The 18,656-nt window shown below is 46.0% G+C and overlaps 1 protein-coding gene across 1 annotated transcript in view; it reads right to left on the reverse strand.

Moving 5' to 3' along the window:
• CAND2 (cullin associated and neddylation dissociated 2 (putative)) overlaps positions 1–18,656 on the reverse strand; it is a 48,248-nt gene that overhangs the window by 27,535 nt on the left and 2,057 nt on the right. Inside the window, exons 2-5 of the mRNA XM_082748379.1 lie at positions 10,941–11,105; positions 6,032–6,200; positions 5,690–5,782; positions 69–212 (exon numbers count right to left, since the gene is read on the reverse strand). Coding sequence (XP_082604505.1) covers positions 69–212; positions 5,690–5,782; positions 6,032–6,081 — 287 coding nt within the window. The 5' untranslated portion in view covers positions 6,082–6,200; positions 10,941–11,105. The remainder of the gene's footprint in view (positions 1–68; positions 213–5,689; positions 5,783–6,031; positions 6,201–10,940; positions 11,106–18,656) is intronic.

Here is an 18,656-nt window from a genome sequence, read left to right on the forward strand (position 1 = left end):
AGGGACAGGGACCCCTGCTGTCCTCCCACACCTGGCCTTGCCCCATCCCCACAAAGGCCAACACTCACCACTTGACGGCCAGGTTCTGCACCTCACCGTTCTTGTCCTCCAGCAGCTTCAGCAGCATCTTCACCACCTTGCGCTCACTATCCTCGTCCAGCTGGATGGAGTCCTTCTGCAGCTCTGACATCAGGTCACTGGTGGCCATGAACCTGGGCAGGCGGGCAAAGGAGGATTACTGAGCAGCTCCTGGGCCTCAGTGTTATGGGCAATATCTTAGAGTTCCCCCAGGAGGAGACCTCCATTCAAAGACTGAAGGGCAAGTAGATTATATGGGCTGGAGGCGCAGTCGGGCCACCACCAAAAGACCCACGGGTGAGATACCAGCCGCCACGTCCTAGCAGACTAGGAGTGTCAGAGCATGCTGGCTAAATGCTGAGTACTTTGAGTTTGGTGGCCCCTGCTTCTATCACTCATGGAACTGTGAACTTGGACTAGTCACCTCTCCTTTCGGAACCCTAGTTTACCTGTCAGAAAAATGGGGATAAGCACAGTGGGGTTTTATGGAAGTTAAAATGAAATAATATGCGTGATGCCCTGAGCACACAGTGAGCACTCAGTAAGTTGCACCACCATTATCATAACAGCTTGCTACACCATTCGTCTCATTCATGCCAGAAGGTTGAACAGACACACCTCTCGATCAGATAGGTGGAGTGGGGCTAGCCCTGACCAGCTTCGCCTCAGAGAACCCACTCAGCCCCTGCCTGCAAACCACTGGTTCTCAAACTGTAGCTGACGTCAGAATCACCTGCAGGGCCTGTGAGACACTGCTGGGCCCCACTCTCAAGGTTTCTGGAATCAGATCTGAGCTGGGGCTCAAGAATTTGGATCTCTCACAAATCCTAAGAAATAGGGACCACACTCTGAGAACTCCTGCCCTAGGCCATGCTAATGGGCTGCAAGCATATCTTAGACACTGAGGTCAACAGCTGGCCAGTCCCCAGCCACGGCTCCCTGACTCTGGGATGGGCATCAGAGCCAAGAGCTGCCCACTCACAGATGTGCAGACCCATGTGGCCTGATACTGTGTCCCGAGGAGTTGAAATTGCAGAGGGAGTCTGAGCTGGGAGGCCAGGAGCTGGAGCTGCAGGAGCATCATGGTTCCTGCCCAGATTAAGAGGGCAGAGCAGCCTTTACCTGGCAGCCCTCAGCTGTGTCCTCCTTGCAGATGTTTTTCAAAAATTTGATTTAACAACAGTGAGAAACTGGGGGAGTTGATGTAAAAGTTGTTAATTACCAGATTCTCTTAAAAATAGTCTTTGTTTGTTTTGTTTTTTTAAGATTTTAATTATTCATTTGAGAGAGAGAGAGAGAGCATGAGCAGGAAGAGGGGCAGAGGGAGAGGGAGAAGCAAACTCCCAGCTGAGCAGGCAGCCCTACATGGAGCTTGATCTCAGGACCCCGGGATCATGACCTGAGCTGAGGGCAGACACTTAACCCATTGAGCCACCCAGGTGCCCCGAAAATAGAGTCTCTGAATACAAATGGGCCAATATCCCCTGGTGACAATAACTGTCTGGTCAAGGCACAGCTGCCCTCATTAGGTGGGACACTATCTCCAGCTGACCAGGTTTCCACCAGGCCCACTGCACCTGTTCACTGGGTCTTGCCAGCATTTGCGAGAGAATGGAGGGGAAAGGATGCAGCAAAGTCAGGGCCAGAGAGTGGCAGTCCCAGAGAAAGTCTCCAGCTTTTGCTGACCCACCAGACCACCCTGCCTCCTCACACCAGCTTTGTTTTAGGCTTGAGCTTGCTGTGGGGGTCCTTCCCCAAGCATCCTGTGGCAAAATCGATCACAGTCAGGATTCCAGCCTCTTCTTTGCAGGCTCAGACCTGCTGCTTGATGTCATGGGGAGACTCACAGCACCCTGTTGCCAGGAAGGCACTTGTCCATGTCACTGCTATTTATTTTTAACAGCTGGGATTAGCCTCAAGCACTGAGAAAAAGGAGGAGGCTGGGCTGGAGGCCAGGAGGGAGTGGCAGGGCTGACTATGCCCACCTCTGGGCCTGGTCGTTGCAGGAAAAGCAGCAAAGGGAAGGTGAAGGAGGTTTGCATCTGGGCCAGGCTAAGGCCTGAGCTAGGAACATGCACTCCTAGGTCTGCCTGGCTGAGGGCACATTCTGAGATGGCAGGCAAGGGTCTCTAAGCTGTATTCTGCTGCACATGATAGAGACCCAGCTCAGCCTGGCAACTGAAGGAACATGTTCCTTTGCCCAAGATGAGCCTCCTGTCCCCCTCTTTCTTCTCTGTGGAACTCCTATTCAATTGTCAATGACCCAGCTCAAATGTCCAAGCCTCAGAAATGACTCCTCTGATCACCGTGCCTTAACCCCGACCCACACTCCCTAATCACACTTGGTTCCCCTGGATAGGATTCTCTCAGAGCACTCCACATTCCTCATTGGAGCACTCCTCAAACTGCACTGCACACTTGCTTACAGTGTGTCTCCCCATTAGAATATGAACTCATGGGAGCCCATCAGGTTCATCTCTTGGACTCCAGACCCAGCAAAGAACAGGTATGGAGAGGCCCTGGGAGGTAGAGTGAGGGCAGAAGGGAGGCAGGGAAAGAGCCAACCCCTGGCAGCCAATAGCTGTGTGGAAACCTGGACTCAAAAACCAACCCTTCTGAGATATGCCTCAGCATTTCAGACACCCCGGAGTTCTTGCAAATAACCAGCTCTCAGAGAAAGAAAGTCATATTGTAATACGTACATGGTATTGACAGTGGGGGATGTACAGCAAAGCATATAACTGGGTAGATAAGAGTTTGAGCACTGAAGTTTGCCTTTTTTTTTTTTTTATATTTATTTATCTATTTTAGAGAAAGCATGCAAGGGTGGTGGTGGAGACAGAGGGATAGGGAGAGAGAATCCTAAGCAGACTCCACACCAAGTGCAGAACCTGACACAGGGCCCAATCCTACAATCCTGAGATCATGACCTCAGCTGGAATCAAGAGTCAGTTGCTCAACTGACAGAGCCACCCAGGCACCCCTGAAGTTTGGCTTTAAGTAAATATATAGGTCTTGCCACTTATCAACTAGGTCACCTTAGGCAACTCCTGAGTCTCAGTTTTCCACCTTTGAAGTGGGAATTTTCTTTGCCTCCCCTCATAACATCTACAGGAGATTTCAATAGGACATCCAGCTCTTAGCATGAGGCAGATGGGGAAACCAGGCTCAGAGGGGCTGCACGAAATGCCCAAGGTCACACGGCAAGTTGGGAGGAGCCTCAGCACACCATTCAGGTCTCCTAACTCTTCAACAAATACTACTGTTTTTGAAAAATGATTTAGGGATTCCTGCAAGACCCCCACCCCACCCCAGTTTATCCATCTGTCTGCTAGAGTCTGAGTGGGAACTGAGCAGCCTCCTGCCCACAGAGGGACAACAGGAATCAACGGCTTATGTGACCCTGCCTGGGACCCCCACATGCAGTCACCACCTGCCTTTAGAAGCCAGAGGGCACAGTTTCAGTTTCATTCCAGAGAGACAGCTCAGCTGAAACACTTGGCCACATGGGTACCTGGACAGTTGGTCAGCAGGACCCAGCTTTCCCGGTATTTGGACTTTAAAAATAGACACCTTTCTCATATGCTTGGGATGGTTTTAAGTGTTCTCCGGCAGAGCAGGCTGAAAGGGCTTCTCAGGCTTTGGCAGGAGCCAACTCCCTCTCCTAGAGACTGGACCCAGGGCCCAAGAGACAGGGGTGCAAATCCCCTCAACCACTAGCCGGCTATAGGCAAGTCACTTCAGCTCTCTGAACCTCTGGAGAACAGGAAGGACAATCACTACCACCCAGACAGCTAGGTGAAGTGAATGAGACTGCACTGGACAGCCCAGCAGGGAGCCTGGTACCCAGAAAACATTCACTGAGCACTTGCTGTGTACCCAGAACAGGCTCGAGGACGCAAAAAGGAAGCACACAGTCCCAGTGCAGGGGTTCTGAGTATCTCAAGGCTAGAAGTGATGCAGTAGAAATGTCGGGCGGGACAGGTGCTGTTGGAGCCCAGGGGAAGTGCCAGCCCTGCCTGGGTGTCAGGAGGCATCCCAAAGAGGTGACAGTGAGTTGGAGCTAGCCAGATGAAGGGAGGAAATGATGGTGGGGGAGGGGGGGACTACAGATAAAGAGTGGGGAGAGGGCATGGCAGATTTCTGATGTGCGCATAATCATAAGCATCAACTTACTAAGCACTTATCTGGTGTCAGCCACGAATCAAAGCACGAATCAAAGCATTGCACATGTATTAACTCTTTTCAAATTCACACCAACCCTCTGAGGTGGGTTCTATTATTATCCCATCTTCTGGAAACAGAAGTGGAGGCTCAGAAGTCTAGAGTCACACAGCCAGCAAGTGGTTGGGGTCAGGATCTGAACCCAGCACCGTGGTCCTAAAGCTCTACTAGAGGCTGTTCAGGGGTGCCAGGAGAAGGTGGGAGTCAGACCAGCAGAGGTGAAGAGTCCTCACCTGTCAGAGGGCTGGTTCAGATAGCTTCGCTAAGATCTCAGCCTCTGTGTGAAGACTGACCTGGATTTGGACCCCACACCCTCCACTTCATAGCTCTGTGACTGCAACTGTCCCCTTCCTGACTCTGAGCTTCCATTTCCCTATCTGTAAACTGGGGATAAAGTGACAGAATGTTCAATAAGTGGGCTATGTTGTTCTCTGTAGGCTCCTTTCAGCTCCCAGGGTCCAGAACTGGCTGTGCGACCAGAGCCAATCCCTTCATCCCTGGGGGCCTCAGTTTCCCCCTGAGGATGAGGGGGTTGGAGGAGAGGTTTCCTCCATTCTTTCCAGCTCCGTTCCGGTGTGGCTCAGTGATGTCTGGCGAAATGGGAACAAAGAGAAGGGGAGTGGCACCCAAAAGCTGAAGCCCCTACCCCAACCATCTTCTTCCTGGGACCCGCAAAGCCACTCAGCCCAGACCCCTCCTTCAGGCTGTGTCAGAGCAAACCTGGGAGGGGCGGGGAGAGTAGAAGGTGCCCTGATGAAGCGCAGGCTGGAGGTCTGGGGTGACTTTGAGGAGAAGAGGGCGGAGCTCAGGGTGCAGAGGGTAGCGGTGGAAAAGTTGGTCCCGGGGTTGTGGGCCCGGGAAGGGGCTGGGTTTCAATGCGGGAATGCAGAGGCAGGCGCTGGAATCCCCAAGGAGGAGCCGAGGGCTTCACCGTGGGTAGAGGTCGGGGCCCTGGGTGCGTCAGCTGGGAGAGATGAAGGTTGGGCACAGATGGAGAGAGAGAGTGTTGAGGTGGGGGGCCTGGGTGCGTCAGCTGCGGGGAGAGATGAGGGCTGGGCACAGATGGAGAGAGAGAAGGCACAGGAAGGGTGCCGAGGGGAGGAGCTGGGGCTCCGATCAGACAACAGGGCAGGGGCGACGCGCGAACGGTGGGAGACCAAGCAGGGACTGCATCGAGGGCAGGGCTGCGACACGGGGAGCAGGGTGCCAGGGGCAGACGGCGGGAAAGGCAGGGGCTGGGGTCTCGGTCACGGGAGGGATGGAGCTTAACGCGGGCAGAGGGATCGGGGCTACACGCCCGTGGGGGATGGGCCGGCGCGGCGGGAGGCGAAGAAGGCCGGGGTTTCAATGGGAGGCGCAGAGGCGGGGGGCCGGCAGCAGGGCGCACCTGAAGTCCTTGTCGCTGGATGTCATCTTCTCCAGGAGGCTGGAGATGTGGAAGGCGGCGGTGCTCATGGTGGCTGCGCGCCGCGGGGCAGGCCTGCGGGAGCGAATATGGCGGCACGTTGCCCCCTCCCCCGCCTAGCGGCTCGGGCTGGACTCACCGGACAGAAATAGCAGCCCCCGCCCGGCCCGGGTGGTGCAGCGCTCGCGCCGAGGCCCGGGCAGCCGTGGGAGGCCGAAGGGGGCCTGCGAGAGGCTCTGCTGTCTCCGCCCGGGTATCAGCGACAGCTCCGTGCGTCGCCCGGCTCCAACTTGCACCCCACACCCCCAGAGACGGGGAACTCACCACCTTTCACCGGTAAATGCCTCCCTATGATTCCTGTGGGTCCCGACCATTGTTGCATGCCAGGCACATGGGATTGTAGAGTCTCATCTTCGAATCCCAGTTCCGCCGGTTCCCCTGCTATGTAGCCTGGGCCAAGTTACTTTACACCTCTGAACCTCAGCGTTTTCATCTGTAGGCATACAAGAAGCAGGAGCTACTGTTGTAGGTCAGGCCAACCAAAGCACTTCCATCCACCCTCCAACCCACTCTTCATGCTAACCTGCTTCAGAATCAGGCAGGATCTAAAAGGTGTACCCAGTCACTAGGTCTCCTGCCTGCCATCTCCAACCCTCAGACCATAAGGTCAGTTTCTTCATTATATAGAGATGCAGCTGAGAACCAGAGAGGCAGAGACTTACTAAGGATCAACAGCCAGTAGATCCGCAGTGGAATCAAGACTGACCCTAGATCTCTCCGCGCCTTGGGCAACAATCCTTATGTGAAACTCCCCACACTTTCGTCAGTTAGGTACAAGCTCAGCCTTGGAGAATGTGTAAGAAGAGTACCAGAGAGCCCTGTGCTTCTCTAAATAACCAGGAGGCTTCTGGCTCTAAAGAAAGGGAGTAGCATGTGCTTTGGAGCAAAACAATCCTGGGTTCAAATCCCTGCTAGGCAGCTTCCTGGCTGTGTGACTCTGGGATAATAACACAACCTCTCTGGCCTATGTTTTTCTCATCCATAAGATGAAGAATTACAAATACCTTTATAGCACACTTACTGGGTAGCTGGGTTCTAGAGCAGTGCTTTGCAACAGAACTTTCTTCAAATTTTCTTTGCTCTCTCCAATATGGTAGCTACTAGCCAGGGTGGCTATTGAGCACTTGAAATAGGACTAGTGTAACTGAGGAACTGAATTCTTAGTTCTATTTATTTAAATTAATTTAAATTTAAATAGCTACCCATGGCCGGTGGCTACCATAGTGAACAGGACAGTAGGAACACAGCCCCTGGCCCTTGGGTATTTATATTCTAGTGGATGATATGAGCATTAAGGAAGTAAGTGATTACATAAGGAAAACAAGAGCTATACTGAAACTTACGAGGGGGTGAGGGAATAGAGAATGCCTGGCATATGGAGGGGCAACTTTAACTAAGATGGTCAGAGAAAGCCTTTTTGAGGAAGAGACATTTGGGTTAAGACCTGAATAGATGAAGTAGACAGCTGGGCAAAGATTTGAGGGAAGAGCTTATCAAACAGAGGGAACAGCAAGGGCAAAGGTCCTGAGGTACGAACAAGCCTGATGTATTTGGGAAAAGGCAATAGCTGGAATGCTGTCAGTTCCCTATTAGAAGAGAAGTCAAAGAGATGGGCAGGGGCCAGATCATTCTCAGCCTTTCAGGCCAAGTTAAGAAGTTAGATTTCATGGGACGCCTGGGTGGCTCAGTTGGTTAAGCAGCTGCCTTTGGCTCAGGTCATGATCCCAGCGTCCTGGGATCGAGTCCCACATCGGGCTCCTTGCTCTGCAGGGAGTCTGCTTCTCCCTCTGCCTCGCCTTCCACTCTGTCTGCCTGTGCTCGCTCTCACTCTCTCTCTGACAAATAAATAAAATCTTTAAAAAAAAAAAAAAGAAGTTAGATTTCATGTCAGAGAATTAGGGAACCACAGAAAGGCATTAAGCAAGGAGACAATGTGATTGGTTTATTTTTTAGAAAGCTCCCTCTGGCTGCTGAGCAGTAGTGCAGTCAAGAATGATAGTGGTTTGGGGCACCTGGGTGGCTCAGTGGGTTAAAGCCTCTACCTTCTGCTCAGGTCATGATCTCAGGGTCCTGGGATTGAGCCCTGCATTGGGTTCTCTGCTTGGCAGGGAGCCTGCCTCCCCCTCTCTTTTCTGCCATCCTCTCTGCCTACTTGTGATCTCTGTCTGTCAAATAAATAAATAAAATCTTAAAAAAAAAAAAAAGAAAAGAATGATGGTGGTTTGCATTAGCGGAGCAGTGTGAAGGTGGGAAGAAGTGGACAGATTCTGGATATATTATAGAAATAGATTACAGCAGCTTCACTGAAAGATTGGATGTGGAAGTGAGGGAGAAGGAGGAGTCAGGTTTTTAGCAGGAGCAAGCTGAGAAGATCATGATGCTTTTTATGAGGACGAGGAAATCAGAGGAAGGAACCCTTTGCAAGGAAGGAGGACTTAAGAGCTTTGCATTGGCCTGTTATCTTGGAGATGCCCACAAGACATCTAAGAAGAAATGTCATATTGACAATTGGACACGCCATTTGTGTGGTGGGGAGAGCATTGGAGTTAGAGATCGAGATCAAGGGAAGGAGTTCACACAGAGATGGTGTTTAAAGTGATGGGAGGGGGCACCTGGGTGGCTCAGTGGGTTAAGCCACTGCCTTCGGCTCAGGTCATGATCTCAGGGTCCTGGGATCGAGTCCCGCATCGGGCTCTCTGCTCAGCAGGGAGCCTGCTTCCCTCTCTCTCTCTGCCTGCCTCTCCATCTACTTGTGATTTCTCTCTGTCAAATAAATAAATAAAATTAAAAAAAAAAAAAATAAAGTGATGGGAGTATACAAGGGTGGATAACACTAAGTGTTACCAAGGAGGTGCAACAAACAGAACTGTTCTATGATGGGAGCTTTAATTGATGCGACTACATTGGAAGACTGCTTGGCAATATTTACAAAAGCTAAGCATGTATCTATTTACCTTGACCGACTCACATAAGCAATTCCACTCTTAGACATGTATCCAAGATATATGAATGCATGTGTATCCAACAAAAGAATGAATATACATATATACATACATATATCCTATGGATATACATATATTTATAAAATAGAATACTATATAGTAATGAAAACCAACAAACTGCTCTTATGCAAAATAATGTGAATGAATTTCAGAGGTATTATACTGAATAAAAGAAGCACCATAAGAGTGCATACTGTATGATTCCTTTTGTATGAAGTTCAAAACCAGGTAGAACTAAGTGACAGAAGTCAGAATAGTACTTAACTAAGGGATACTGGTTGGGAAAGGGCACAAGGTAGCCTTTTTTTTTTTTAATTAAAGATTTTATTCATTTACTTGACAGAGATCACAAGTAGGCAGAGAGGCAGGCAGAGAGAGAGAAGGAAGCAGGCTCCATGCCAAGCAGAGAGCCTGATGTGAGGCTCAATCCCAAGACCCTGAGATCACGACCTGAGCCGAAGGCAGAGGCTTAAACCACTGAGCCACCCAGGCACCCCACAAGGCAGCCTTCTTGAGGTGCTTTAATATTCTCTATCTTGATGGGACTTATAATTACATATATATATATGTACATATGTATCAATTAATCAAGCTATATTTTGATATATGTAAGTTTTCCTCAGTAGAAAGGAAGGAAATGAATAAATATATAATTTAATACATTTATTTTTCTGTTTAACAGTATTTTTATAATAATTTTACAAGTTAGTAAATATATATTTTTTTCCAGTCAGAAATTACTACACAGTTTGGCAGTTTCTTATAAAGTATACATACCATATGACCCAGTGGTGACACTCATAGGTATTTACCCAAGAAAAATGAAAACCTATGTCCATACTAATACTTGTACATTGGATTTTCACAACAGCTTTTTCCCTAATTACCAGGAACAGGAAATGATTCAAATGTCCACCAACTGGTGAATGGGGAAACCAACTGCAGCACATTGGTATGATAGACTTTTACTTAGCAATTGAAAGGAATGAATTGCTGATATATGCAACAGATAAAAACAGATAAATCTTGAGAACATTATGCTATGTGAAAGGAGCCTGACACAAAAGTCTACATATTATGTGATCCCACTTATGTGAATGTCCAGAAAAGGCAAAACCATAATGAGAGAAATCAGATCAGTGGTTGCCAGGGTCTGGGGGTGGGAAGATTGAGTGGAAAGGGAACAGTTTGGAATGATGGAAATGTTTTATACCTCATTGCAGTGGTGATTACATCACTACATACAGGTGTCAAACTTTATCAACTTGTGCTCTTAAAAAGGCAGAGTTAGGGGGTGCCTGGGTGGTTCAGTCAGTTAAGTGTCGACTTCTGACTTTGGCTCAGGTCATGATCTCAGGGTGATAAGAAGGAGCTCTGAGTCAGGTTCTACTCTGGGCATGGAGTCTGCTTGGGATTCTCTCCCTCTGCCTCTGTCCCTGTTTGCTCTCTCCTCTCTCAAAATAAATAAATAAAATCTTAAAAAAAAAAAACAAAAAAGGAAGGCGGAGTTACTCCTCAGTAAAGCTTATTAAAAAGAAATAATGAATATATAAAGTCTTAGAGGTGAATGAGATCATTAGAGAGGGGAGATAAGAGAGAAGAGAGCCTGGAATGTGAACTATGGAACTCCAACATTCAAAGGTTGGGGAGAGGAGAGGGAGACAGGGAGACTCAGAAGGTATAGGGGTAAGGTAGGAGGAAAAGTTGAAGATAGTGAGATCCCAGAATCCAAGGAAAGAGGGATTTAGGAAAAGGTAAGTGGGGCGCCTGGGTGGCTCAGTGGTTTAAAGCCTCTGCCTTCGGCTCAGGTCATGATCCCAGAGTCCTGGAATCGAGCCCTGCATTGGGCTCTCTGCTCAGCGGGGAGCCTGCTTCCTCTCTCTCTCGGCCTGCCTCTCTGCCTACTTGTAATTTCTGTCTGTCAAATAAATAAATAAATAAAAAGATTTTTAAAAAGGTGGTTAAGATGGTGAATTTGATATTATGTGCATTTTAAAAGAATATAAGAAAATTGGGGAGGTGGGAAATAACTATTATTATCAGAGATAGGGAGAAAAGGAATTAAATTTAGACTTACCAAAAAGTTGTATAGAAAGAAGAAAATAATAAACAGCTGAACAGAAATGAATGAAATAGAGACTAAAAAGGTAATATTAAAAAAACAGGGGTACCTGAGTGGCTCAGTGGGTTAAGCCTCTGCCTTTGACTTAGGTCATGATCTCAGGGTCCTGGGACCGAGCCCCGCATCTGGCTCCTTGCTCAGTGAGAAGTCTGCTTCTCCCTCTGCCCCTCTGACCCACTCATTCTCATTCTCTCAAATAAGTAAATAAATAGATCTAAAACAAAACAAAAAAACAATCCTTCTCAAACTCTTCCAAAAGGTAAAACAGGAGGGAACATTAACAAAAAGTTGCAAAATAATATGGCATTTCTATATACCCTTCACTCAACTTCTTCCCTTAATGTAGAGAAATAGTTTTCCTTTAGAACACTAGGACTGAACCAATAAGTAAAGGTGTTATAGGTAACAAGAGCAACATTTATCACTGTCAAAGAAGGAAGTTACATATAGGGAAAGGGGAAGGCTAGAAGGAACCCTGCCTGTGGTGTTGGATTGAAATCACATCAGTATGAACTTGTGGTGTTTATTATAAATATAATGTCTTAGTCCATTGGGGTTGCTGTAACAAAATACCATAGACTGGGTGGCTTCTAAACAAGAGAAATTTATTTCTCACAGTTCTGGAGTCTGGGAAGTCCAAGATCAATGCACTAGCTGATTCAGTGTACTGGTTCAGGGACAGCCTCCATCTTCACTGAGTCCTCCCACAGCAAAAAGGGTGAGGGATCTTTCTTAGATCTCTTTTATTTTTTAAAATTAATTAATTTATTTATTTATTAAATATTTATTTATTTATTTATTTGAGAGAGAGAGAGCAGGGAGGGGCAGAGGGAGAGGGAGAAAGAGTCTTAAGCAGACTCTGTGCTGAGCTTGGAGTCCAAGGCAGGGCTCCATCTCATGACCCTGAGAACACGACCTATTTCTCTACTCACAATGCTTCTGACTTTTCAAATGTGTGCTTTTTTTCCCTCACACCAAGCAATTCTGACACTAACTACCCATACTGGGCACAAACCCCAAAGTTTAAGAGCTTATATGCGTAGGGTGACCTGGGTGGCTCAGTTGGTTAAATGACTGCCTTCAGCTCAGCTCATGATCCCAGGGTCCTGGGATTGAGTTTTGCATTGGGCTCCCTGCTCAGCGGGAAGCCTGCTTCTCCCTCTCCCTCTTCTTGTGTTACCTCTCTGCTTGTGTTCCCTCTCTGGCCATGTCTCTCTGTCAAATAAACAAAATCTTAAAAAAAAAAAAAAGCTTATCTGCATAACATTGTCCCCATTTCAGATGCTAACTGCAAGTCTCTGATATTCCTGACCAAGTGGTTATGAATCAGGGGTTCCCATATTCTCCTCCTTAGATTCACTAATTGACTAGAATGGCCCATAAAACTCAAGGAAAAGTTTACTCATGTTTACTGGTTTATGATAATGATATAAAGGATACGGATGAACAGCCAGATGAAGAGGTGCTTAAGGCAAGGTCTGGAAGGGTCCCAAGTGCAGAAGCTATTGTCTCCAAACCCCATAGTTTAGGGATTTTTTTATGGCAGCTTTGTCACATAGGCAAGATCATGATTAACCCAATCTTAGAGATTGAAAGTTTCAGGCTTCTAATCATGGCTTGGTCTTTCTGGTGACCAGGCCCCATTCTGACACTATCCAAAGCCACCGAGACTCACCTCATGACAACAGAAAACATTCCCATCAACCAGGAAATGTCAAGGAAATTAGGAACTCTGTGTGAGATGCTCCTGTCACCTCCATGAACTCAGGAAATGACAAGGGTTTTTAGGAGCTGTTTGTCAGGAACTGGGAGCAGAGATCAAATATTAATTTCTTATTATGCCACATACACATATACAGTAGTTTCAGAATTGCTAACCCTTACTCCCAGGAGAAATCAACTCACTAACTACAGTTTTTGTATGCAGTTCTCTTTGTCTTTAGCCTTACAGAATCCAGTTCAAATACTATATTCCGAAGTTACTTAGGTTGGCTCTCTCTTCCCCACCCTCTTCAGTGTCCTTTGTATTTATCTGTAATACAGTCAGGTGCCCTTGTTAGTGTGAATATTTTGAGTTCCCCTAATGTCCTGGTTGGTTTTGTTTTTTGCTTGTTTGTTTGGGTCTTTTTTTTTTTTTTTTAAGGATTATGTATTTATTTGAGAGAGAGAGAGAGAGAAACAGAGAGATGGCACCAGAGCAGGGGATGGGGGGAGATGGAGGGAGAAGGGCAAGCAGACTCCCCAGTGAGCAGGGATCCTGATGTGGGACTGAATCCCAGGACCCTGGGATCGTGACCTGAGCTGAAGTCAGAAGCTTAACTGACAGAGCCACCCAGGTGGCCCTGTCCTGGTTGGTTTTAATTGTGTTTTTATTTGGGAAGAGATGTGAACATCACCATTGCTGTAAGAGTCAAAGACTATCAAGAAGGTACACTAAGGAAAGTGTTCCTTCCTTCTCATTCCTACTACCCCAGTCCTATTCTCCGCTTTTTTCACCCCTTTCCTCCCTGTAGGTAACTGGTCTCTTTGATTTCTGGTTCACCCTTCCTGGATTTCTTTTGCACAAATGAGCAAACACATGTGTATTTTCTTACAACTTCTTCTTTCTTACAGGACAGGTAATATGCCATAGATTTTTTTTTTTCATTTTACTTTTTTCTCCTTAACTATCTATATGGAAATCATTCCATAGTGGCTCACAGAGATCTTTCTCACTCATCTTTTTCTTTTTTAAGATTTTATTTGTTGGGGTGCCTGGGTGGCTCAGTGGGTTAAACCTCTGCCTTTGGCTCAGGTCATGATCTCAGGGTCCTGGGATCGAGCTCTGCATCGGGCTCTCTGCTAGGCAGGGAGCCTGCTTCCCTTCCTCCCTCTCTGCCTGCCTCTCTGTCTACTGTGATCTCTCTCTGTCAAATAAATAAATAAAAATCTAAAAAAAAAAAAAAAGATTCACCCATGTCTTTTGTGGCTCGATAGCTCACTTCTTTCTCTTTTTTTCTTTTTAAAAATGTTATTTATTTATTTGACAGAGGGAAAGAGAGAGTGCACAAGCAGGGGGAGCAGCAGGCAGAGGGGGAGGGATAAGCAGACTCCCCGCTGAGCAGGGAGCCTAATGCAGGGCTAGATCCCAGGACCCCGGGATCATCATCTGAGCTGAAGGCAGAGGCTTAACCAACTGAGTCACCCAGGCGCCCCAGCTCATTTTTTTTTTATTGCTGAGTAATATTCTATTGCATGGACATACCGTAGTTTGTCCGTCCATTCACCTATCAAAGGCCATTTTGGTTGCTTCCAGTTTTTACCAACTGTGACTAAAGCTGCTATAAACATTCACATGCAGGTTTTTGTGTGGACATGAGTTTTCAAATCAGTTGCATAGATGCCTAGGAGTGGGATTGCTGGGTCATATGCTAAGATATATATAGCTTTTTAGGAAATTTCCAAAATATCCTTCAAAGTGCCTGAACCACTTTGTATTCCCACCAAAAATAAATGAGAGTTTCTGTTGCTCCACATCCTCACTAGTATTTGGTGGTGTTAGCTTTTTGGATTTTGGCCATTCTAATAGGTGTCTTGTGGTATATTATTGTTCCAATTTACAATTTCCTAATGACAATGATAATGATCATTTTTTATATGTGTATTTGCTCTCTCTGTATCTTCAGTGAGGCGTGTTTTTACTGTCGAATTTTAAGAGTCTTAAATTGGTGTGTTTTTGGATATAAGTCCTTTACCAGAACTGTGATTTGCAATTATTTACTCCCAGTCTGTGGGAGTAATAGTGTCTTTTGCAGAGCACTAGGTTTTACTTTTTTTTTTTTTTTAAGATTTTATTTATTTATTTGACAGAGACAGAGAGGAAGAGAGCACAAGCAGGAGGAATGGCAGAGGGAAAGGGAGAGGGTGAAGGAGAAGCAGGTTCCCTGCTGAGTAGGGAGCCTGATATAGGGCTCGGTCCCAAATGCTGGGATCATGACAAGCCAAAGGCAGACTCTCAACTGAATGAGCCACCCAGGAGCCCCAGTAGGTTTTACTTTTAATAAAGTCCCACTTACTAATTTTTTCTTTCATAGATCATGCTTTTGTTGTGTATCTAATAACTCATCACCGAACCCAAGCTCATAGTGTTTTCCCCCTAATATTTTCTTCCTGATGTTTTATACTTCTATGTTTTATATGTAGGTCCAGGATTAATTTTGGGTTATTGCTATGAAAGGTAGAAGGTCTATATCTATGTCTGCTTTTTGCATGTGGGTGTACTATTGTTCCAGTACCATTTGTTGAAAAGATGATCCTATCTCTATTGAATTGCCTTTGCTCCTCTGTCAAAGAAGAGTTGACTATTTTTATGTGGATCTCTTTCTGGGTTCTCAGTTCTGTTCCATTGCTCTATTTATCTCTTCTCTCACCAATACCATACTCTCATGACTACTGTAGTTTTATATCAAGTGTTGAATGTGTGTAGTATCAGCCCTCTGAATTTGTTCTTCAGTACTGTGCTGGCTCTTTGAAGTCTTTTGCCTTTCCATATACATGTTAGAATCAGTTTGTTGATGTCTCTAAGATAGTTTGCTGGGATTTTTTTAGGATTATGTTGAACCAAAAATCAAACAGGGGAGAATTGGTATTTGAACTGATTTTTCTTCAGCCACAACCAGTCTAATGAGCCCATCAATGTCATTCTTCACTTCTATCATAGTGTTTTTGCTTTTTAGTATTTCCTTTTGATTCATTCTTAAAGTTTCCATCTCTCTGCTTACTTTACCTAAATGCACTTACATGTTGTTTACATTTTCCTTTAGAGCCCTTAACAATGTTAATCGCAGGTATTTTAAATAGTCTGATATTTTCAGCATCTGTGTCATATCTGCATCTGGTCTTCAATGCTTGCTTTGTCTCTTCAAGCTGTTTTTGTCTTGTTCTTTAGCATGCATTTTGGGTTTGTTTTTGTTTTTTTTTGTTTTGTTTGTTTGTTTTTTGTCAAAAGCCAGACACAATGTTTCAGTAAGTAGGAACTGAGGTAAATAAGCCTCTAGTGTGAGAATTTATGTTAATCTGGCTTGGAGTTGGGGTTGGCTAGTGTTTTCTGTAGCTATAGCAGCTAGAAGCTTCAAATTCTCACATCTTTGTTTTCATTTTTCCCTATTGACTTTGGGCTTCCCTAGATTCTCCTCCTCAGAGAGAATCTACATCCTTCAACCATAGTCTACTGTTATTAATCTGGAGTCCTATTGTGGTGTAGTAAGGGGTGAAAGAGGAGAAGTGTTTTATAAACTTATGATTAAATCTCAGTATTTCTGTGCATCTGTGTCCCTGGGCTGTGAGTCTTGTGCATGTTTCTTAGCTTTATTCCTCCACTTTAGGTGGTATAGAATAGCCAGTGGAATCTGGAGTGGGAGAAATGTCGTTCCCCTAGATAAGATAAGGATTGGTAAAGACGTTTTCCTTGGAGTGTTGCGGTTTGCTATAGAGAATACTCTGGGTGCATTTCATGGCAATTACTCTTTATCTCCTGTCAGAACCAAGAGGACATCTCTCTGTGCTCTTCATTTGAAGAATTTAGTGAAATTTCTGGAAGTAAAACTCACAAAAGTTTGATTCTTTGATTCTTTCCTTCCTCCTTTGTTCAGTTTCTTTTTTATTGATCTAGGAAACCATGAAAGTTTTTTTCAGCAAAAATCTAGGAATGATAAATGTACTCACTCCATGATGCCTTTATTAAGTCTTTGCTCTTAAATATTTAGGTGGATTTTGAATTTTAAGTTGATAGTTATTTTCTTTCACCACTGTGAAGATATGATCTATTATTTTCTGGTTTATATTGTTGCATTTACGTGTTGGCTCTCATTATAACCAACCTTCCTGGCATTGCCTCACAGTCAAATATTGCTACTCTGACTCCTGCCATCACCTCTACATTCCAGTAGGAGGAGATACGTTCACTTAGAATTTCTTGGCCACATGTAGGTATTAGAGCACTGGAAAATGTAGCCATGTGCCAGCTATTTTTCTAGAATAGGGATCAGAACTGGTTCATTCCTGGACTTTCCACCTGTAGGTACCCATAGGTAACTAAAGATGGGTTTTATCAACAAATCTTTCTCTTCACTCATATTGGTTCCTAGTCAGGACTTACAGTGTTGCCTGAGGAGACGGCCCAGGCAGCAGAACCAGCCCCTTTCCCCCAGACACCCCTCTGCCCCCGGGGTTATTTACTTGGTCCTGTGGGGAGGCCAGACTCCCCTATGTCCCACTTCTGTCTGGATCTCAGCAAAACTCCCTGTCTGTCTCTTGGAACTCCATGTTATGAGATCTTAGCCCACTTCAGAGGGGCTTGGATGAATTCTTTAACTTACTGCAGGACTCAAAAGAAGCACTTACTGAGCACTCTTAGACACTTTCTCCTGTTGGCAGGTGACTTCTCCATTTGCCATCTGAAGAAAATGTGGCTCAGAGAGGTTAAGCAATTTGACTCAACTCAGAACTCAAATTGAGGTCCCTCAACTCTCAGCTCTGCACTATTTATAAGACTAAACTTCTTTCTGAGAGAAAGATGTTTGTGGCTTGAAGCAAATAAGGTTGAACTCTTGTTGCATCATATAACTGAGGAGTGAATGAGGCAGGCAGGTTGCTGGGAAAGATTGGCATCTCCCAGCTGTGGGAGGAAGCCAAGGATCGAAGTGAATGTTCCATCAAGCATTTACCAAGGAGCCAGGCCATTTGCAAGGCATAGGAGGATATAAAGGCAAGTTGAGCTTAGAGCTTAGAGCTCCAGCTTAGAATAATTCACTTTGTGGGAAGACAGAGCTAAGTTTGAGTACCCTCTAGCTGTGTGAGCTTAGGCTAATGACTCAATCTCACTGAGCCTCACTTTCTACATCTATAAAATGGAAATAATAACACCCACCTCAGGAGGTAAACTTTTGGCAGAATACTTGGCACGTGGAAAGCCTGCAGTGAATGGTAGCTGTCAGTTTTTGCTGTATTATTGTCATGACACCTAGCAAGGGAGACATACACTGCCATTGTGTGGTGGCTGAGGAAGGATTATGGGAACACAGAGGAGAGAGGTGGAATGTCTGAGTCAGACCTTGAGGAGCGGGTATGTCCTCTAGGCAGAGCACTGGGCTGCCATTCCAGACACACAAGCTTGCATCTGTGCAACCTCAGGCTTCATCACTGGGTATCCTGAGCCTGCCCCTCACACCCACAGGACAGGTGTGTCCTGTGACATCTGGCCTTGAGCCCAGTCTGGACAGACTTGCAGGGAAGTCACTTCCCAGAGTTCTTAGGAGAATTCCCAGGCTAAGGCACTATCTCCTCCAGCAGAAATTCCTTATTTCCAGACTCTTGGTCTTGGATCTCAAGATGCTCTCAAAAGCTTCCTCTTTAAAAATCTTCCTTCTGGAGCCCCTGGGTGGCTCAGTTGGTTGAGCATCTGCCTTCAGCTCAGGTCATGATCTCAAGGTCCTGGGATTGAGCCCTGTGGGCTCCCTGCTCAGTGGGGAGCCTGCTTCTCCCTATCCTTCTGCCCCTTGTGTTCTCTCTCTTGCTCTTGCTCACCCCCTCTCTCTCAAATAAATAAATAAAGTCTTTTTAAAAAACCTAACTTCTCCCATCTTCCCTCCCTCCAGTTCATTTTTCTCTTTTCTTTTTTCTTCTCCCTCCTTCCCATCCTTTCTCCCTGCTCTCCTCTCTTCTTCCCATTCTTTCTTTCCGCCATAGAGGTTAACAACCCACACTTCCCAACTTACAGAAATGGTTG

This window comes from Mustela nivalis (assembly GCF_964662115.1).
Source record: "Mustela nivalis genome assembly, chromosome: 1".
Taxonomy (NCBI): domain Eukaryota; kingdom Metazoa; phylum Chordata; class Mammalia; order Carnivora; family Mustelidae; genus Mustela; species Mustela nivalis.